The sequence below is a fragment of the Calonectris borealis genome, chromosome 2, assembly GCF_964195595.1.
Source record: "Calonectris borealis chromosome 2, bCalBor7.hap1.2, whole genome shotgun sequence".
In the NCBI taxonomy this organism is placed as follows: domain Eukaryota; kingdom Metazoa; phylum Chordata; class Aves; order Procellariiformes; family Procellariidae; genus Calonectris; species Calonectris borealis.
Genome location: NC_134313.1, coordinates 94,186,091 through 94,209,303, shown reverse-complemented (window position 1 = coordinate 94,209,303; position 23,213 = coordinate 94,186,091). Strand labels below are relative to the sequence as shown.

The window sequence follows — 23,213 nt, the reverse complement described above, 5'->3', positions numbered from 1 at the left end:
TAAGCCGTTTTCACAGACTGCTGGCCAAATGCAGCAATTTATTGGCTGAGTGATTGGATTATTCATTTGCAAAGCTACGAGAGAGGGCATTTTCTTACCACTTCAGTTGGCCTGTAGTACTTGTGATTGACTGTCACATGAATCTTGCCAGTCTCTTTGCATCGTCCTACTTCATTTTCATTCTTCCCTTCCCACCTGTAAAGAAGATAAACATTTAATCAACCCATAATTACTTTAGTGCTCTGATCTTACCAACATTTGGCCTGCTTTCATTTACTTGAGGCTGGTGTCAATTCTCCCTGCAGGACAGTATAAACTCATTAGCTATAGGAACAAAGGCAGAGTTTAGACTTGAATGGAGCAACAATGGCTTTTGAAGTCTCTTTGTTTTGGTTTTTGATTCAGTGGAAGGTCTAAAATACAGGACTTTCAAATTAAATACATAAGGCTAGGGGAAAATAAAACTTTCAGAATGTCTCATGTATCTGCAAACAAATATGACAGTGAGGTTTTTCATTTGTGGATTGGTTCAAAGTTGTTTTCTTAAAATATTTTTAATTCTTGTATTTCGGCCAATAGTTTCAGGAACTCTTTAATCTGCTAATTTTATGGACGTGAAGCTTTGTTTGAATAGCATTAAGCTGCATAATTTAATTTGTGCTTAACTAGAAAAAACAAAACAAAAACAGTTCTTGAGTTTTCAGTCCTAGCTTGACATGGCACTTCACATACATGTACTGTAAACAGTACTTACTACCTGTGAGCTGAAAGCCAGCTACTTTGTCCAAATTAGTTTCATATGTGTTGAACAGCCTGCAATTTGCTGTAATTTATGTGATCTGGTTGCGCCGTGAACTATTCTGTTAGCAACTGTCCTAGCCTAAAATTTCGGGAGCAGCAGAAGAGGAGCGGTGTGGTGGGTGACTAGCTCTGCCTTTGGAGAGGCCAGCCTGCAGCCTGGAAGCCCGAGGACAATGCTCCCTCTCAAAACAAATGCTTCCGATGACACATGTAGGAACATACCCGGTGCATCAAACCTAATCCACTGAACGTACAAAATCCAGAGCTATGATTGAAACTCTATCCCCTCTTTGCTTTTTGCCTCTAAGTATATATCATGGGGCTCTGAACCAGGTTGGCATAAAAGTGTAGTGATGAAATCCTTTACTTTTTTTGTGTTCAGGTAAAATCTATGTAATTTAAATCAACGCTGTGATTTAGACTCAGTCACCAGCAATGAAAGAAAAGCGGCCCTTGCCTCCCACTTACTAATTGTACTGCTAGCTCTTGGGAGTTTGTCGCAGATTTGATTTCTCCTTGCTCCCCTGCCCCCCCGAAGCTCCTAGAAGGATTTAATTCTTTGACAATCTCAGCCTTCATTTTTGAGTTTCTAGCCCTGAGGGCTAAGGAGGAAAGTCTGAAAATGTGACCTCTGTGTACCCATGAAGGTTAAAACACTGAAAGGCAGAAGGAAATACCAAATATGCATTATTACTAGTTTTTAAATCCCACGATTTTTTAAGCACAACTCATGACTTTTGGATGACTAGCAAAGCCTGTAGGATGCTTGATACTGGGAACACTTCACGTTGAAATAATTTCCAAGAGATAATAGCCACAGTGAAGTCAGCTGTTAATAGTCATACCATGATGCTAAAGATGATTTATAATTTAAATTTTCTTTCTTTCTTTTTCACATTTGCTCTGTTTGAAGCCTGAACTGCAAAGTTTTCATTCAGAAGCCAAAACTAACATTAGTCCCTCCCTTTAAAGGGCAGAGGGTAAAAATGTGCAGGACTCAAATGAGCTTAATAGAAAACTAACCGTCACCAGTAAAACAACAGGAAGCGCTTAGATCAGGAGACGTCAGTTGTTGTTGGAGGTCACTGAGCAGAGAACCCCATTTAACACCCAACAGGCTCCAGAAGGCTCGGCCGAGCCAGTAAAGACTCACTTAATGTCGCTATCAAAGTTATATAACAATAGAAATAGCTTAAGAAGAAATCTCCACCCATTTTGTTCAGCCCAGTAATGTGAAAAGTTCACAAGGGAAAAAAAGTACTTCTCGTTGTGAACAAAGTAGCATTTGATAGCTGCACTTCTAATTACTCCTGGCACCTCGGCGCTCACAGCTGGGGACACCATACTGCTGATAAAAGGGATTGATAGCAGGGGCCAGCCTGACACCAGGAGCAAGACATCCATTTTGCTAACCAACTCCCCCTCTCTTCTTCCTCTAACCACAAGGAAAGGAAAAAAAATCCACCAAACCCCTCCTTAATTTATGGTCAAATTGCAGTCAGAATTGTTAACTGGAAAACGTAATGCCAGATTATCCTGAAGCACGAGCATGGTGGAACCCTCATGTTGCTGTAGTTTTAGATAGCTCCAGCCACAAGGACTACCCAGCTTTCTGCTCCTTAGGGCAGATGCCCAAGTAGGCAAGAAAACAGCCTTGTGTAACTTGGAGGAAACGCAAAGGATCCCTGGCTAAAGAAAGTTTGGCTAATCAGGGCTGGGCTAAATGTATAGAGGATGGGGAGTGGATCCCCACAACTCTCAGCTGGCATCAAAGCCCGGGGCTTCGAGGCAGGTGCCTGCTGGCCTAGTGTAGGCTTTTCACAAAACGTTGGTCCTAGAGCCTGCAGGCAACGAGCCTCTACAGCAAGACCATTGCCTGCCCCACACTGGGGAGCTTCACCCTCTCACTGAACCAAAGGGTGGGTTTGCTCTCACGGCTGACAGCATCAGCCATACACCAGAACGCTCTGCACCCGGAGAGGGATGCACGAGACCACGCGTCTGCTACTGACAAAGCGGGTTTGAAGCCCTCTGCATCTATGCTTCCATGTGGAGTGCCTCACTGTTGGAGACGGGTGCTTTGGGATTGCTTAGGATGATAGTCATTGTCAACTCTGGTGGATACCACTACTATCACTGACCTCAGAAATTTCCATGCAACTAAGTTAATTACATTTCAAATGCATGTGCAAGTTTACTTGTTTAAAACATTCTTCACCTCAAGAGTTTTTACACTCTGGATTTACAGAGGAATGGACTGCATTTAATTTAAGGCTAATTCCATACCTGCAGATCACTACTGTTATAATACCTATTATCAGCGGTGATGACTGCTCCTTTTCCTCGTCAACTCTGGAGATTCCAATTATTATTCCAATTTCCTGTAACTATTCAGTAAGACAGCAAGCTTCAAGCTATAAAAACATGCACAGGTATAGAGGGTTTTCTGAGGACGAAGAGCTGGGGTACCCACCCAGTAGGGTGTGAAGTGGGCAGGGAAGGACACAGGGGAGTCAGGATAATCGAGGGGGGGTGAGAATAGCACTGCAATGGACCAAATGGTGCAAATGGCTGTAACTGAGAAGCAAACAAGGCAAAGTACATATATTTTTGAGGTGGTGAAGAAATCAACTGAAAATGAAACCTTTCACAAAAGCACAGATAAACTGAACAAGTATATGCATTTCATCTCCTTGCTTGATCTTTACATAGAAACAGAACTGATAGCATTTTAAAAAATATTCAAAACCACTAGTAGCTACCGCTGCTCTGCCTCTTTATGGAAAATAAAACTATCACGTACACCTTTTAAATCAAATATATGCCAATAGAAAATATTTTCACATTTGAAAATGAACAATAAATTAATTAAAAATAAAATTTTAGGAAAATTTTGCTCTTCCTCCACAGCTAATACGAGATAACATTTGTGTAGACTTCTTGGATTTGTGGCCTGATTGCTGCTACACACACAATTAAGCCAAAGCCCTTCATTCTGTCCTGGCACTTTATAAACAGCAAAACTGACACCATATAACAGACCATTAATGTCTTTTGCAGTAATCTTTTGTAGGGAAACTTTAAATACGACTTTTCATAGTTCCTTTGCCACCAACTCAACCACCAACCTTGCCAGCAGCTCTGATGCATCAAAGCAATCAAGGATATAGGGATTGCTTAACCACGATCTTGTGCTTAAATGTAAAGAGCAAGTATGCTACCATAGAGGGATGTACTTAAAATTTTTTTCAAATGCTCTGACAAATCGGGACTTCAGTGTTTGCTCACTAAAGGAACACTAAAGTTAAACCAATGCTGTTGTTGTTATATTCCCAGCATTGTCAAGCTCAAGTTTCAAAAATCTAAATTGTGACTCCCCATATTACGAGACTATAAAAAAAAATACATGCTAGGCTCCCTATTTTTTGCTTTCTTTTTTTTTTAGTTCCTTGGAAATCTTTTGAAGCTCTTATCCCTTTATTCCAAATTGTGAAAGTTGGTGTTGAGAAGAAAATGTTTTCTCAAAGAATATTAATGCTTCTGTGAAAATCAAAACATTCTGGAAAGAAAAGTTTTAGTTTCACGTAAATTCCATTACTGTCAAACTGAACAAAATTATATTAATAATATCTAAAAAAGATGATTTGACATTTTCAGAATGGAAACATTTTGGTTTTTTTTTCTTTCAGAATGGCTTTAAAAATTCTTTTTAAGTTATTCTTTCTTTAAAAGGAGGTTAGAAGAGAAACAAAGCAGTCCGGCTGACCTGAAATCAGATATTTTTCCAAATTGCATTTGTAAGAATTATTTTCATTTCATTTGGGGGGGGAAAAATGTGGAATTTCCCATGAAACATCATATTTAATTCTCATCCAGTCTTTCTATAGGAGAAACTCTCATAACTTTTATGATGTATGAAATCAGATAATTAAATTGTTATAGTCTTCAAACCTTAATCTGCCTACACATAAAACCTTGTATCAATAAGAAAGTAATAAAAGCCTGCTCAGCTGGAAGAGTTAATTCTTCAGTTGATGTGCATTAAATGCCCCCCCAAACGTATATTCTACAGTGAGAACGGTGATAACAGGTGGTGCAGTCCTAAGTGAGGACCCTTGCTCATGAGGGTTCACCCAGGCCAGCATTCTTCACCGACCTGGCTGGGTTCCTTTCAACTATCACTCTTCAAAATGCCTCAAATTTCTGTATGGGATTCTGTTCCCTCCCTCCTCATCTGAAAGCTTCTGATTTTCCTGAGCTGTTAAATACAACACATAGCACGAGCCAACCAGCAATTTTTGGTGGGCAAAGACCAGACCTGGAAACAGCAGCTGTTTTGATGATGACTTTTGATGGCTCCTCTTCCATGTCCCCACAGCACCATTACTAACGTATTGTTCGCTTTCCATTCTTACTCAAATCTCATGTGTTTCTGTAACCCAACCTTCCATTTTAAGGTAAAGAGACAAAAAAAACAAACCAGAAAAACCCTCCTCCCTCAGTTCAATCTCAGTTCAACCTTCACTGTCACTGAAGAGGCCACTGCTCCACTTCTGCTAGTAGTTCACCTCATTAGACCTTATAGCTTATCTGCAAACTTCCCCTTTTTAGGGTGATCTTTTATAAGACCAACTGGCATGTTAGTTAAGATAAAATTTGTATGTAGAGCCAAATGACTAGAGTAAAATATTCATTTTTACTGAATTAATTCTGATCCTGGAAGCAATGAATATTTCTGTAACAAATGTGCATGTATTTTTATATTAATAAAAACCACAATAAATCTTTCCACTGCTTGAGCAGTTTTTTCTTTTTTTTTCCTTTTCTTTTTTTTCTTTCCACATTTGCAGACAGCAGTCTTTGTAGCACTCTGCAAAGAACTCTGAGTGCTGTAGTGGTTTCAGGCTATCTTTGCAATCCTGTTCTAATTTAATAAGATTAATGACAGAAAATTAGTCAAGACAAGCGTTTGCCTGTTTCGTTTACCCTGCTGTAGTTCAAATTATAGGCGGGAAGTGTTTCCCCCAAGTACTACTTAATTAGTAATAAATAGAAGGGAAAGTAAAAGAAAAAAAGTGTAATCCTTACAGGGGGAAAATATTTGTAGCTCTGAGGCTTTCCTGTTAGTACAAAGGACTGAATTTGAATGATTCAGAGGACTATATAAATATAATTTGAAATTTCTCCCTTGAAAAAGAACTGTTAGAAGAAAAAAACCACACAAGGTAGATAAACCTCTGTGTACACTTTACAGTCAATTTCAGAGAGAGAATCAGCCTTATTGCAGCTGTACATTTAATTAGGTACAAAAATGTAGTAAAGTTTCTCTCTCTTATTTTGGCTAGAAGACATAGTTCTGACATGTGCTAATGACTGGCTATGACAGAGTATTATATTATCTTCTTGGAAAGACTTTTTAGGCTGTCCTGGATTTTCAGCTGTATAAGTTAATTTGAATTGTTAGGAAGACAAAAAGCTAAAAAAAAAAAAAATATTTTTAGTTGGTTGATGGGGCAGCCAGGATTGCTTTTCTTCCTGTTCTCTTCTGCAATATCAAGACGTGACAGCTAAGACTTTGTTGCATTTGCAACTTTCCCTGCCAAAGCACAAAGTAGGGATGGTTAAGAGCCCCTGCACATGTGCCCTGTGTTCTCAGATGTGCTATGAGCTCTGCCAACTGCTGCTTGCCGTGACATCCCTCCTGGCCATTTACTCCATCATTCCATCAATTTTGAAAGGCGCATTGTACAGCAATACTGGGAAGCTGTGCCATCACTTACAGCAGTGAAAAGGGCTGCTGGAAATTTCCCAGATAATTTTTTGAGATTGCAAAATTTCGTAATACCTGCAACCCTGCAAAAACCCTCCAAACAATCAAACAACTCAATCAAACTTTGAGGAAGGGAGCTAGGAAGAAAGCAGCCGCCCTTGCAGGAACTCATTTAGCAATTGCACTCTGGTGTGCTGGTTCTTAGGTGCCTCATAAATTGTAAAGAAACGGATCAATGGGACTCACCAGTGGGGTCCCACAATGCTAAAAGGGAGGATATTGCTGCTAGGCTACTCCCTGAAGAAGCTATATTCAAACTGGAGGAGGGGGGAGTAGAAAGCCCTTGGAGGTTTCAAAGAATGTGAGAGGTTACCAGCCGGCTGGCCACAAAGCCAGCAAGGGTAAGGAGAGAGCATGTCTGTGCTGCAAAAGCATGGGCCAGGCTGACACCTAGAAAAATTATGGAGGTTCTTAACAAAACTTTCCGAATTCTGAGAAATATTTTACATCTAGTGCAATTTGAAAGATGAACGATGGCTACGGGACGAGTAGCGGGTCTGTTGTGACACTACCCCTACCCTGGGAGCAGGGGGAATGAATGGCTGGTTTATCTGGCTGGACTACATCTAAAATGATCAGAATTACACCACTGTCAAAATGATCAGCAACAGAATTGTCGTTAGCACCTAAAATGTCACCTCAGTCCCCATATGTATAGATATTTATATATCACCGGTAAATGGCTTAAGGAATTAATAACTTATTCACAGTGAAGAAAAATTTCAGAAGAGCCATGGGGATTAGCAGCCCAAGCCCTGTTTGTAAAGCGATTTAGGTTCTTAAAAATCCACGTCACTACATGTCATGTGGATTCTTATACAATTTTTGAAAATTGCTTTTATTGATTAGTAAAAAAAATGCAACTATGCCTTCGTACACACAAAATACCTGCCCTATCTCATCACTTGGAGTCATACTGTAAAGTTTCCCTGAGAGAGAAACTTGTGACTGATTGATTCAATCCAAATGCTGACTGCAGTAATCACCAACATGAATGACATGCAGTCCACCATACGGAGCCATATGTGAGCAAAAAATTAAACAAACAGGACACAAAATTTTGTATGTTAGGACCAACTAAATCTGAAGTAAGCCTTTAATATCCTCTCTATAACAGAAGCTATTCATAAAAGTACTTTCATTTTTATTTGTGTAATTGTTGTTCTTTTCTTTAGGTTTTCTCGAGGGTTTAATTTGCTTTCTGAAAAATACATGCTGATTTGTCAGTCTTGGGAAATGTTGAGACTTCTTAGGCCAACACCAAAGCAGGGAGTTTAATTTTAAACTAATGGATAATTTTATTGACATCAAAAGAAAGTATAATGTTGAGAACATCTGCAAATAAAGGCATTCAGCCAGGTACTGACCTATACATTTCAGTTTCTAATTTTAGGTAATCAAAATGTTAAAAAAAGTTCTTCACCAAACATTCATTCTTGCTTTTGCAAACAACAATAGACAAGGACAAAATAGTTCTCAAAATCACAAGAATTCTTACTTATATGGAGCAACTGAATCCACAGCATATTCGTATCAATGCTTACTAGGGAGAATCAGCTTATAAACACAAGAAGCAAAAGTATAGAAAAAGGAGAAAAAATAAGAAAGACAAAGCAATTACTAGAGCTCCTACTACCTCCCCTTTACCCTGTCAGACCTCACTGCTGTTAAGACATATGGGACAACGTGTGATCATACAGGGACATCTCACTATCAAAAGATGCTAAAAATATGGAGAGAAACTTATTCCCAAAACTGAGCTTTTGGGCTAGAAATTCTATTTATACAGTCTCTCTCTCCCCCATCAGAATTTTTTCTGGAAGTTGATGCCAAAAATTGAAACCAGACTAAAAACTCATTGAGGAGAAAATGTTATTACCTCCCCAGCCACCCACTGGCTGTTCAAATAATATTGTATATATCTCTGCACTTCTGCATATTTATTGAATTTGTCAAGTTTTTGTTCCCAAGTAAAACTTATTGGCCCTGTCAAAAGTTCACCAGCTGCACAAGTGACTTTGATGGCCTGAGGAACAGCCCTGGCGCTAGCGTCATGGAAGAGCCTGTGGCTTTCCTCTCCCTTTTCCAGCTGAGATCGGTATGTTGATGCATGGGGCCCAGAGAAGATACAGAAGGAGGGAAATTGAAAAAATAATAAACAATAAAAATATAAATTACAGAAAGCGCTCACCAAGCCATCCTGGTTTTATTATATGGCCTTGAGAAGGAATTTTGTATTTTCAATCAAACTATGTGGAATATCCATTGTAAACATTCTGCACCCACTGCTCAACATTTTTATGGCTTAGTAGGAGAAGAGCTAATAGGAATGTAGAGTGGGTTGCTACATAATCCTTGTGGTGTGGCTGATGGGCTGTCACACGGAAAGAACAGGGTTGGCAGGTGTCACCTCTTGAGATCGCAGAGGATGGGAGCAGGACTGTGGGGGTCTGGGGGCACAAAATAGAGAAAAACCCCTTTTGCAGCAGGGTGATGAACAGCACCCTGGTACTAACATCTCTGGGGGGGCATCTGCCCCCCAAGGTGGGGACTGAATGGAAGAACAGAGAATGAAGACTTGGAATAAAAAATTAAGACGTACCAGCCTGCATTTTTTTCTTATGATCTAGAGGGCAACACTAGACATATCCGCTGCGGCAGCCATTCGTGCCCGGAAGGTCTCACATGTTACAAAATTAGAAAGTGAGGGGAAAAAACAAAATAATGTAGAGAAACAATACTCTGTAACACAGCAAATGCAACAGGCCAGAAATGTTCAACCCGTGGCTGCTATCCCATGTTCATACTTACACAATGGTTTTCCCGATGTGCTTAAACGACTTCTCCACAAATTCACGGACGCTATGGACCTCCCCAGTGGCTATGACAAAGTCCTCGGGTTCATCCGTTTGCAACATCAGCCACATGGCCTGCGGAAAGACAAAGTCAGGTTCAGCGCACATGTAAGTGGCCTCTTTGGTATATGATATTATATTACTGCATTTTTGATTTGGAAATAACTACGCATACACACGCATATCCCAAGCTGGGGAAATTAGCACTTTCCTAACATGGCAGCTATTAACCAGTTCAGTGCAACTCTGAAAAGAGTTCAATTATTTCTTATTATAGAAAACAATGCTGTATTTGATTTTCAATTTGTTTCACAGCAGGGATTTCTGCAGGGGAGACTTTAATATGTTTACTTTTGAACACTGAGACTTGGTTTAGTGCTCAAGAGGATGGATTCACTTGTTTAAAGCACTGCATGAATTGACATAGATATGGGGAAAAGAACAAAATTTTGTAATGTTTCAGTCCAGAGTGCTGTTGTCTGTCTGTTGTAGAACGATGTCAAACACATGGAATCATGAAAATATGGGTCCTTTTGGCTCTTTCTTCTGTCACAATTGTTTTAGCTAAGTTGAGCTTTTAATTAAAAGTAATTAAAAAGGTAACTAAGAATAGTCAACAATGTATTTGACCAAATTAATCTGTTTTTCCTGCTGAATATGTGCTGAATGTTACATATTAAAGCACCGCAGCAGAAACTTCTTATTTTGACACAGGAACACAGAAAACACTGGTAGAAAAGTGAGACAACCTTTAACATCTCTTCCAGAGAACCGTTTGCGCAGCAGCAAAAATCGCAATAGGTTTTGAAGCAAAACTTCATGGGATTGTCAACATATGTGCATTTCAGGGGAGCAAGTTTACTTCCCACAGCAATGTCTTTCACAGAGTCCCCTCCCACAAACAAGTAATGATGGATGAGCATCATCTCAGAGGGCTGGCCAGCTAAGTCAGCATGAAAGGAGGAAAGCAGATGGAAAAAGAGGCACACAAAGACACTTGTCTGAGGTATCATGGCAGGTACTTTTCGGTTTTCTGATGTGCAAGCCAGTGCTCTAGCGACTGGACTATTTGACTGTCTAGGAGCTGTAGGCGGAGAGAATAATTATTACTTTAGATCAATCAAAATGATGTAAGCACTTCATTTCCTTTGGAGAGGAAAAGGGAATACCTGTATGGCATGATCCTCATTTAATAAATAACCAGAAAAGAAAAACAAAATAATTCAACTTTCTCTCCATATGGTAAAAAGGACTGTCATCTTCTCACAGTGTAATCCACAACGCTATTTGCATTGACCTCTTCACATCAGCTTTAAAGAAAACAACTTTAGTAGGTCCCTTGATGGTAGTGGATACTCTGCAAATCAGATTAATAAAAGCTTTGGGACAGCTCAGTTTCTCTTGGTAAATACCACCTGAAATATTCAATTTTTCCCCCCTATTCTTAATAAATCAGTGTCCAGCATAGCAAGGCGATACATTCCACTTAAATGGTTCTATTTGCAAGCCATTTTTCTTCCCAGTTATTATTTTAAGCATCTTCCAAAGTTTTGACAAGATTTTATTAACATGTTCCTTTTGAACCTCTTTGCTTCTTGAACGTGCGTGGAAGGCTGGGTTTTGGGCAACTGCTGTGTAAGTCCTTGACATTAATTGTGCTTTAGGGATATGACCTGCTGGGCAGGACAATGGCAGCAACTTTATTTTTCCCTTCCAGGGTTGAACATCCTAGCCAATGATGCGGAAATACCTGACTGGCTGATGAAACTCCTCTTGTGGGGAGGAGATGTCTTAACTCGTATCTCTCATATGAGCTTTCTTGGAACATAGGGGTTTCCCTGCTGATTTGAGAGGTCGCCGTAAATTACCAACTCCTGTTTCTTCATGACTGGACAGCTTGCAGGATTCACAGTAGTAGCAGCTTCACAGAAAGGTAAAAGGAATATCTAAAATAAGTAATTGATAGTTCTGGTTCTCCTAGCCTAGTCCCTGATTTCACAGACCTTCAGCTTTCATTAAGCAGCCCAGCTGAAAACAACAAGCTTCCTCATATGAGAAGGCACTATCTGAGTGAATAAGGATTTCCAAGATTAGACAGTCAGTCAGTCAGAGTCAGAATTTATAGCGGTTCCCCTCCTGACTTTAGCGGATGTTTGCTGTACGTAATGAATTCAAGGTCTCGCCTTCCTTTGTTTGAAACGTACACAGCACTGTAACGTCCGTTACATCTGACAGAGATGTAACAACCAAACCTCATTTATTGGTAAAATAATGCCACGTAGGTTGACCGAATATGCAATAAGGACCTATTGCATACTTACTATGCACTGTACTTACTATTTACTATGTAAATACTTAGTAAATACTGTAAATACTTACTATTTACTATGCACTCTTGTAAAGTAGTATTAATATCTCTAAGTAGAAGCAGGATCACACTTACGATAATTTTTTGCCATCCCTCCACTTTTGAACACCTCAGCATTGTAATTCATTGGGCACAATTTTAGTGCAGGTGCTTATGCTGAGACATTCAACAATTCAGTGAGTATTTAAAATATTTACACATTAATTTTGTGTATTAATATAAAATAGTGTTGGAAGTTTCTCTTTACTCTAAAACATGCACTACCTTGAAGGCTACAGCTAAAAATACTAATAAAAAAACAGCCTTAGGCAATTAGTACCACCAAGTTTTATGCATTTGGATGTATCAACACTGGTCTACCATTTCAAAGAGCATGCGATCTCCGTCTTAGAAATACAACTTAAACTGCAGTAAATTTCTACAGGATCAACTTAGCAACGATCAAACAATGCAGACAGAGTTGCTAAAAGCAATTTTTGTCTCAACTCCTACCAGGAAAGAATGTTTAGATTAATGATTACTTGAGAATCTATCACTGCTAGTTCTTTTATTTTTTCTGGCATTCACAATTGTTGGCACTCACAATTACCTCAATCAAATCAGGTATGAAAAAAAATGAACATGCTAAAAATTACAAACAAAGTAAGCGATAGTTCTGTTTTGCTTTGAGGAAGGCGACCAAACGCTATTGCTTTGAATGGGTCTGCGTGAACAGTCCGTAAAAAAACGCAAAGGCGAGCCAGAAGATAGAAAAATCTCTGAACAAGCTCCGCATTCAAATCTTTATTTCCACAGGTACTGCCCGTGACAACCAATGAGAAATCTGTGTACAAGCAGTAGCTATATGCTTTCCCTACAGCAAGTGCCAGGAATGTGCTTCCCCCCACATCAGACTAATAAAGGCCCTTGACCTATCAATTTCTAGGCATTTCCTTTAAGAGTTCATATTGTACCAGACTCTGGGCTGAGAATGAGAGGAAAGGGGGAGATACAGCTCCAGGTTTATTTGTCATTACTGAATGGCTTACTGGTTTTAACAGAGGGGAAAAGCTTTGTTTAAATTTCCACTGAAAGTAATAAATGGTTATTGACTGGCAAATGAAGAACAGGTGACACTCTGAATTAGAAGATAAATGATCTCATGTTCTAGCGTGATAATGGGTTAGTAATTACTACAAAGCCTCAGCCTAGTGCGTCCCATCATAATGCTAGATCATGTCCAGAACACAAAGGCCCCTGTGTGAGAGGTATTCAGCCGTTCACCTCCCAATACAGCTGCAGAGTGATTTGCTCCATTTATTCTCTGATGGACTGCACAACTGAGGCAAAAGTTCACCCATTCTCACCTTCCTGTTCACATGCTGAACCACATGACCCATGACATGGCTGAACTGGGATAAAAACATTGCCCAGCTTTGGCTCTTGGCTATCTTTTAACCATCGCAAGGTCATATATTTTAGGAATTTTTCTGGTGCAGGAATGGAGAATCGTGGATTTTCCTGTATTTCTTTGTAAAGGCTTTTTTAGATTGGCTGACAGCAAGGAAAGAAAGTACTTGTGTTCAGTTCTGCCACCCTCTCCCTAATTTTTTCCAGTTGAGAAAATGTGGGCAAATGTTGAAAAGGAGGAGAAAACTACTATGGAAACAATTCAGGCTTCGGCTCTCTTAGAATAAGACTGTTCCTTTAATGGCAAATGTAACAAAACATATTTTTCATATTTGAACTCTTTTTGGCTCTGGTCTAGTGACTCACAAAGTCTAAAGGCAATACTATGTCATTTGCATTTAAAGACAGAAACCTAACTGGAGAGAGATACGTAGCAAGCCTAGCAAGCGGACACACTTTTATGATTATGTGGACTAGGATATCTGTTCTGCATGCCTGAATTACAGCATCTGCCAAAATCTTTCCTCTTTCATCTTTCCCCTCTTCCCTTTTCTGTATATAAACCCTTGCCAGTATTAAGCACCATTTTCAAGCAACATATCCAAAACATGAACCAGTCTTCTCCCTGCCCAAATTTCTTTGCTTACATAGTGTTTGCATCTGGGCTAGTGAAGGGGAAAGCCCAAGCTGGACTAACACCACTCCCGTATAGGTACATTCTGTGCATGCCACTGCCATTATGGTTGTGATGTGTCTGCTGGTCTTGAGCATCTGGAGTATGTTGTAGCTGTGTTTCACCATTAACTTCCAGTCCAGCATCCCAGTGAGAAAACACTTATTAACTGGGCTGTCATCCATGGATAACAAAGACTTGGTAGTTGAGGTTATGTTTAACTCTATATATTTGATACTTTTATTTCACTGTCTGCTCTAGCACTGTATATTGTTAAAACGGGCTCGTAATCAGGTATCTGTCTATTTAAGAGAAAAAAGAAATACAACTTTCTGAGACTTTAAAGTACAACTGATGATTTCTGCTCTAGAAATAAAAGATGGTTTTTCAAAAGAATGAGTAAAACCTTTTCGTATGTCTCATCCGATGCAAGACCCAAACCAGATATGACTGAACAGACACACAATCTGATAAATGGAAAATGTTCCTGTTGGTACTAATTACTATTGCCCTGCACTGCTACACAGCATTTTTTTCCAAGGCCTATATTGTCAAAAAAATCTTTTGTACATATTTCCAGGTATTATACTGAGAACTTCTGATTTCTTTGTATTTGCCACACACACACACACACACAAAAATCAAACCAAATCAGTAACGTTTACTTTAGGAGATGGAACAGATAGTTGTGGCCTGATGCAGGGTGCATTGTCCGTGCATTTCGGAGACAAAGAAGCAGAGACTGGTGAATGTCTAGCTCTACTTACTTATCACTTGCGGAGGGCATGGGTTACCTCAAGGCTGTCAACAATTAGGGAGCAATTTCTGACTAAGTCAGAAAACATTACCACCCAGAGAGACCCAAGAGTACATTATCACCATTTATAGAAATTCTGTCTTTACAGTATTCCATACTCTATTGTCTAGAAGTGGGCAGAAGAATTCAGTGGGTTGGACGTGGTACTCTCTAGTGATCCCAAACCTAGCTATCCTGCTGGGGTCACCACTGAGAAGGAGAATAGAGCATTTTGGGCCAAAGCATGATGAGCATTTACAGGGATGTGGCAGCAAAGGAGAACCTTCTCCCCATATGGCAAGCACAAAGGCCTGGCATGACTGCTGTTCCTACACGCATCATGAGGGACTGTTCCCTTTATGCCACAAAAGACAGGGCTATTGTAGCACTTCTCTCTCTGCATTGTCCCGACTCAATTGCACTGGCATGGAAAGAAGCTGCTCGGCATCTTTGGTGCTGCGCGACGTGGGGAGATGTCATGCCCACGCACTTCCTGCCCGCGTGGATGTGAAGCAGATGCCATCACCCGGCTTCTCCTGACAACCCAGCTGACTGGCTGTGGTTTCTCAAGCTGCTACAGAAATGACCACAATTGATGATCATGCCTTAGAAAAGTGAGACTGGGGACATCGACTCAGAGCTCTGAATCCAAACTGACTTCCACTTTATCTATTTATTTACTTTTGGAGGGGCAGGGAAGGAAGAAGAGGTGCTATGCTGGCTGAGTCACCCACATCTGATTGACTCCTGCGACTGTTAAAAGCGTAGGTGTGTACTGGGTGTAGCCGGTAGGCATGAGAGTGTGTTGTATACGGAGATTATATAAAGAGACAGCGATACATACATATAATACACAACAGAGGGAAAAAAATCTCCTTAAAGATGCTCTGCACACAGTAGGGGCATAGCACACATGGCTGAAAAACACTAACGAAGCTCAAGTGCAGCAAAAAAGTCTTGTGATCAGAGTCAAGTATAATCTGCCTCTGCCTGAAAGGCAACACAAAAGCGTTGGGCATGATCCCATACTCCCTGCCACAATGGGAGTTCAGTCTAAGTAATGACTGTTGCTTTAGTACTTGTTTCTGACAATGTTATAAGGCAAGGCAAGCATGGCAGGGAGACTCTTGCCAAAGAAAACCACAGGGATGTGCTGCCAGGCATGCTGATACTCCCAAGAAGCCAGTGACAGCAGGAATACGGGAGCATGCATAATCAATGTACTCCTATGCTTTTTTCTCTAAAATACAAGCCTTCTTGCTCAGTTACTTAAAAAGTAAGGGTGCACACCCAATGAGCAAGAACCTTACTATGCATAAGTTTGTATTTGAAAGGCAAACTGAAGTTCACGACTGAAGTCATTGTCTATCATTGCAACAGGAGTGACACTTTTCGTAAGCTCAATCCTCTCTCAAAACCTACAGCAAGAGAGGTACTGCCCAAGAAGTGCAGGACACATGCCTCTGCCTTTCCCCTGAAGAGTCATCATCCTGTTTTCTCAGATCACCAAAAATCACAGCGTTGGTGCAAGATCTGTTGCTCAAGGAACCTCCATTCATGGAAAAACCCTTCTGAACACCATTTAAGTATCTATCAGATCTCATCAGTTTAAATACATTTTGATATGCTTCTTCCTTAACAGTGTAATGCCTAACATAAGGACTCCAATGTCTGTGTACAAAGCTTTTCCTTTAGCTTTGTCCTTTCTACTCATGCAGAGGAGACATTGAGTACTTATGACATGGCAGCTGCTTCCATTCAGAAGAGTGACGTTTGCAAACCATAGACAGTTACATCACTGACAGAAAAGGTATAAAATAAGAACAGATTTGAGATGAAAACATTTTCCTCTGAGAGGAAAAACACGTCATTTGATAAAAAACGATAGAAAATTTACCTTAAGAATCCCAAGAAAGTAAACAAACAACAAAAATCACTTGTACTGATACACATATCGGAAGTCTCCTAGGGTATAGTTACAGAGATAATACATCGTGACCCGTTTTATAAACTTTCTCACAGATTTTCGAAGTTACAGTTGATAAATTGCCACAGAAGCAATTTGAAGTACGCTTGCTGATTTAGTCAAAACGTATGGTTTGGCTGTAGATGTGAACTTGTCCAGAGCTGAACTGTGTTCAGATCCATGATTTTTTTCTTTCAAGTTAAAAGCCTATAGTTGATATATTTAAAGATAATAATCCAACAATTATAAAGTTACTAAGATAATAGAATACCTGATAATCTTTGTGGAACATCTTGAAAGAAAACAATATCAGTGTCTTCTGAAACAAGAGCCCTCACATCTGTAGGAAATACTGGCAAATACTGTCTAACTTTTCTCTTGTAAGCAGATAGGCCAATTGTTTTACAGATCTCAGGGAGGACTCATGAAACTTTAGTAGGCAGTTTTATTAATAAAAACCACAAGAATTATAATCCAGATAAACCTTAAAGGTCAACCTTCCCTGTTAACGCAACACGATGTTTCTCACATGCACCTCAGTTGAACACAAAGTTCTGATTGTCTTATCAAAAACTAGATTTTGCTTCTTTTTTATTTTTTTTTCTTGTGTCACAGAGTGTAAAAATATTGCTCTTTCAATACATGGAAGTATTTGTGTACAGTTTTATAACTGATCTTTAGTTGCTAGCTGGAGGCAAAAAAGAAACAGTAAAGCTGCTTGTTGGGAAACCTCACCAACAATGAAAATTAATATAGTCCTTTTTTCCTGCCAAAAAAATTTGAACAGATTTTCAGGTCCACAATGGTTTGTTTATTCTTCAAATGGTTAAATTGGAAGTGACATGTGTGACACAAAGTAATTTAAATGAAAAGATACAGAAAGGATGCATATATGCTCTGTTTCTTTCATTTTAATTTTGGAGGATATTGTCGCAATTGCTAACAAAGGAGTGCCTTAAATTCTGTTTAAGAAAAAAGGGAAAGAAATTCAAAGCTAAACAAAGAAAAATGAGAAAAATTTGAATTACAGAAAGTATGTGTGAGTTTTAACCACTCGGATTTGTATTACCTAGACAAGACTATAGAACAAATACATGTTTCCCAGGCTCCACCTAGCAGACAATTCTGAAAGATATTTGACCCACTTCCCCCTCCCTTTTTTTCCCTTCCAGAATTAATTTTCCCTGCTATTTTTATATGAATGAAAGACAGAATACCTCTTCACAAAGACGCAGACTCCCATTTGACAGGATTACTCACCGCTAAAGTAAAGGGTTGTACCCAGGTTGTGGTGAGGGCAGAGAAGTCTTAGGGACCCATGCCAGGAAGGACTGGTTGGGGCCATGATCTAACCACAAGAAAACAGACTAGGCTTTCCAGTCAAGTACTGGCATGTTTACTGGAGCAAAATGATCATCCCCAAACTAATGATCACAATGTAGATATCGATCACAAAATGTTTACAGTGCAACATTTGACTATAAAAAGATCCTGGTTCATGCTTCTGACACCTGTTTGCCTCCTATTTCTTTCCTGGATTGCTCAGACACTTACAGCTAAGCTCAAGCTGACATGCTCCTTTTGATGGGGGTCTATGGATCAAAGCACTACTGATCTGAACAATCAAAAATGCTGTTATCTATAACATGATTCAGGCAACTACTTTCTCGCTCCAAACCTTCCTTTCCTTTCCTCCCATTTGCGAACACCTGCCTCTTCAGCTTGCTGGCCTCTCCACTCAAGGTTTGTAGGTCTGTAGGGATCTGCCCAGTCCCTATCCAGACAAGGGCCCTGACTCAGGTTAAACCACTAGTTGTACTGTAAAAAAGTGCTAAGACAGCAGAGAACTGCCAGAGCACAAGTAGATAGGCCCAGAGATAATAAATCAGTACTTCATAAGGTTTATACATGTTTGAGGGTATAATTGGGAAGGAAGAAGAGCACGCCTTTAAGAGAGTAAAAGTAACAAAGCAAGAGCACTGAGATAAAATTTATGAACAGTGTTATTTTTTTAAAGAAATACCAGGAGATAGAGTGAGTTAAACGTAAAATTAACCTGAATTCTATTTTGTAATTTACATTTCTCCCCCAAATTTCCAGAATTCTTGCTTCATGCTTTTGAACACTAGGGCATTTTCTCCTCAGACTGCTACCAGTTTCCAAATGATGTTACACTCCTGAATAATAATCTAAACAATTGACTTGAAATATTAATTTACTCATCCTGAGGAAAACATTTACTATTTATTGGGTTCTTAGAAAATTAGCGTTATCCTTGTCTGAATAATTTGTGTAAATAAAGAGCGTGCTACCTTCAACACATTATTGAAACTTCACCTTCTGATTTCTTTCCAGTTTTCAGTCCACTGGAGTTGGCAGTAAAAAAGATTTTCACCATTAAGTCATCGTTACTTATGAGGCAGTGGTAAAAATGCACACCAACCACTGTTTTACTAACTATAAAAAGCAAGAAATCACTTGAAAAAGTATCAAGATGCTAAAGTAATCTCATTCCCGGTTCCGTGGAATTTTTCTTTTCCTTTACCAGAACATTTCAGGTGACAACATTTTGGAATTTGATGCTAAATTCTCTCGGTTAAGTACAGACAGAGACAAGAGCACAACCTTGATGCCTCGGGGATACGGTAATGCAATACAGAGGGATTTATTTTCTTTTTTATTTTTACCTCATGTCACAAGTTCAATTTTAGGCCAACAGTACCCAAAACCGCCACCATGTGATATAGCAGCTTATGCAAAGAGCCTGGCAGTTTTAACCCAAGCCCTAGGACAGAGGAATCCGCCTCACAGATTTGCTGCCACAGCGTTAGCGTTACTGCTGCTCTGACCAAGTTCCTCTGTGCTCAGGGTCAGATACCAGCTCATGGTCTGTGCCATCTCAAATTGGGGCATGGGAATTTCAGCTAGAAAAAGTCAATGGTAAAACAATCCCAGAAACCAATGGATGTATTTTATAAGTCTGGCTGTGCAGCGCAGATGGGAAAAGGCAACAGGAAGATTCGTTTTGAGCATGCTCAAAAATACATTTGGAGGGCACTTCACATTGACCTTCCCTTGGCTTGTTCTGGTCATTCCGATTCCACCGTCATTAGTAATTACTACTTCTGCAACAGCGCTTAGTTGCACCGAATCCTCAGTTAGGGAAGGGTCTGCATTAAAACCGTAGATACGGCTGCTCTCCGTGGGCTAGTGTCAAAATGGAATAGAAAATTTTATTCAGTTTGTTCCCAGCAATAAATACAGTCCTGGCATCCTGGATAAATCCTTCACATAACAGCATGTGTTCTTTTATGCACCCTGGGAGCGATTCTATTTAAAGCCATGGAATTGTGGGTGTGAGACTGTAAGCACATCCACTTACCCAAAACAAAATTAAAACCTGTCTTATATTAGAGTCAGGAGAGCTGTTATGAAAAATGCAAACCATATGAAGTTTTAAGTATACTTATGTTTTTTATCTGTCTCTGTGTAGCATATACAACTGACTTTCACTGCCTGAGATGAAGTGCTGACAACTGTTTTACCATATTATTACAGAATACCCCAGTAGCATTATCACACTTCAACTTTTGCTTGCAATAAATCTCTGCTACATGCACGTCAGAAGTCATTGCTCATATCACATCCAGACAAAGTAAGGGCCCTCCCTCCCCAATGGACACGAATGAGACTCTGCACACACTAGGTATTCTGCCATTAAGGCTGGAATAACCCCCGCGGGCCAGACACCGGGAACAACGTTCCCACAAGCATTACTTGGCGAGGGCCAGAGGTCTGTTCTCAGGCAAATAACAGTGGCACAGGCATGAGTCATTGCAGAACGCAATGGATTTATCACCACAACGACATTATCATCCCTTATATGCCAGTTTCCATGTGCAAGTCTCTTTTCATTCTTTTTCTTTTTTTCTTCTCAGAGATTTATAACTCAACTGCTGAAACATATTTCACAGGAACACAATTCTGTGCTTTGTGTATTTTTTAAAAATAGCTATACCATAAGCCATATTCTAATTGCATGGGTCCAGCTTTAGGTCCAGCCTGCTTATTGGTTTCAGTTTGGTCAAAGCAAATGATGAGCAGACACCATCTCCAGTGTCCCAATCTCAGCGGTGACAATGACTCTCTTTGTGGCCTTGACTAAGCATTTAATCTTACCTCCTAAATTTTGCTGTCTGTGAAGCTGGAGTGATAATATTTATGCAACTAGAGTGCTGTTAAGGGTAGCACAGACATTTCATGAAAAAGTGCATTATTTGTTATAGAATTAGATGCCTTTGTCTGCACTTTTATAATGAAAAATGTTATTTTTCCCTCTAAAAGGTGGGAATTCAAAAATTCTTCTTTAATACCGACTAGGTCTGGACTAATTAAAACATGAATTAAAGGAGCAAGGAAACCCAAGGATGAGAGCGCACGGAAATGATTGTTAGATTACGCGTTCCAAAACTCAGTGAAATAGACATTTCTTGAGATACTGCACGTTTCCGTTGTGATGCAAGAGATAAGTGAGATAACTACTCAGATGCTCAAGATACTAATAAGCAAGCTACAGTGGTTTCTTGGTGCCTTTTTCTCTCTTGCCTAACCTTCAGCAAATCTAATTTTTTCCCCTTTTGCACAATAATTGAGGGAAACCTGGAAATAAACTCTTTGAATCTTTTCCAATAGAAATGAGCTTCATCCTGCAAACCGTGCCTGATTCTGACTTCACATGAGATTAATTTCATGGATTTCTACAACCTGACTGTCAACATAAAAGAGAGGAAAGTAGGGCCTGTAGTTCATGTTAGTGTAAGTAGCTCTCTGACGCCGCAGTATTTTCTGCATCAGACCCAAGAGGTGGTTGTAAACCCAGGTATGAAACAAACCGTGCCATCAAATGGTGAAACAATAACCAAACTTATTAATAAACCTCCTCATTTAGTACTCTTCCCCTTTCCAGCCCAAAGAAAAAGACCGAAGCATGAGAGCACGTGGGAAGGAAAGGGAATAAAACCATGTAGCTGCACATCCCGGAGAAATATCTAAAGCCTGAGACCGCTGCAGTCAGACCTCCCTCGAATCCTGCTCTCTCTCGCTGCCACCTCTCCTCAGTCCCCACGCTGACCCCCTGAATCAAGCCAGATGGGACTGGCGGAGACATGTCAAGGAAGTGCTGAAAAGGTGACTTGGGTCTCTGGCAGCTAGTCTGGAGCTCGTTTCTATGCGAAATCTCTGGGGGCTGCTGCTTTGCAATTTCTCAGGAATGTTTAATTCTCCTCATCCCTTTGCTGAGTCTCTCTGGAGAGGTCACGGAGGCCTGTGACATCCCTGGAGGGCACTGCCTAACTAAATTAGCATGAGATAACTTTGGACTCTCTTCCAAACAAGAAAATACAAGGGAGAGAATTTCATTAAAAGCAGAAGACTAGGTGATCCAAGTTAATCCCAGCCCAGAGCTGCTGCAGAAATGTTCTCTGTTTATATTTTGACTTTACTCTCTGTTACAGAGTTCACTGACTATAATGGAAGCTGTGTTAAGTGCACAACTTGACCTCAGTTGACCAAATCTTAGTTTCATAATAAAGACAAAAAGTGGGTTTGGCGGCTCTAAAAGGTTTGACTAGTTGCTGTTTTGCCTGTTTGTGTGTGACTATGTAGGGTGCTGAGTAAATGGTAAAAGATAAACACTGATGTACTTCACTCTTCATATGCGCTTTTTAATCAGGAAACATGAACTCTTTATATGCAACAGTATTCTAATTCATATATATACCTGTGTAGGTTTAGCATTCGTTAGCAAAGCAAATACGACCAAGTCCCAAACTTGCCTTTTTTTTTTTTTTAAGACTTGTATACACAAAGTTTTGTTTAGGTTCCCTCAGTGGATGAAGGAAAAAAATCTACCCCAGGAGGTAAAAAGAAAAAGACAACTTAGAGAGAGGGAATGCCGACATCTGCACACATTTCTGCAATAGCGTGATTCCCATGCAACTCAAGGGCAGGGTAAGACACAAAGGTAGCTCAACACACCCGGCAATATCCCACCTCTCTTCCAGCAGTGAGAGAATCATAGCAAACACCACACCAAATACCTCCAAAACAAGGATTCGATTCTCTGTATACAAACAGGATGGGGAGCGAATTAGAAATTTTTCACTCGGGCTGAGGTTATAATAGCTGACTCTAGGGAAACAGGAGATGAAACAAAAATGTACTGAAAAAAACTCATTGCCTGAGCTTGATCTATTGGAAAAACTGGCTTGGTGAGACTCAGGAATTCACACTTCAAAGTATTATTAAATATATTGGCAGTAATAAACTGAGACCACCTAACTTAGTGCAATTTGAATGAAAACCGTATTATTCTTACGAACCTGAGATTAGAAAGTGAAATCTTACTTTATAAAATGCTGTTTATAAGCCAGTCCTGCATAACAGCATGTTTTGGATGTATTGGGACAAATACTCCTCCTTCTGAGAAGACAAGAAGAAAAGGACAAGTTACAGAATTTCACGCAGTTCACATTAA

The 23,213-nt window shown here is 39.8% G+C and overlaps 1 protein-coding gene across 1 annotated transcript in view; it reads right to left on the bottom strand.

The window, feature by feature from the left end:
* Nucleotides 1-23,213, bottom strand: part of GMDS (GDP-mannose 4,6-dehydratase) — a 436,198-nt gene that overhangs the window by 74,397 nt on the left and 338,588 nt on the right. Inside the window, exons 8-9 of the mRNA XM_075142569.1 lie at nucleotides 9,443-9,561; nucleotides 99-195 (exon numbers count right to left, since the gene is read on the bottom strand). Coding sequence (XP_074998670.1) covers nucleotides 99-195; nucleotides 9,443-9,561 — 216 coding nt within the window. The remainder of the gene's footprint in view (nucleotides 1-98; nucleotides 196-9,442; nucleotides 9,562-23,213) is intronic.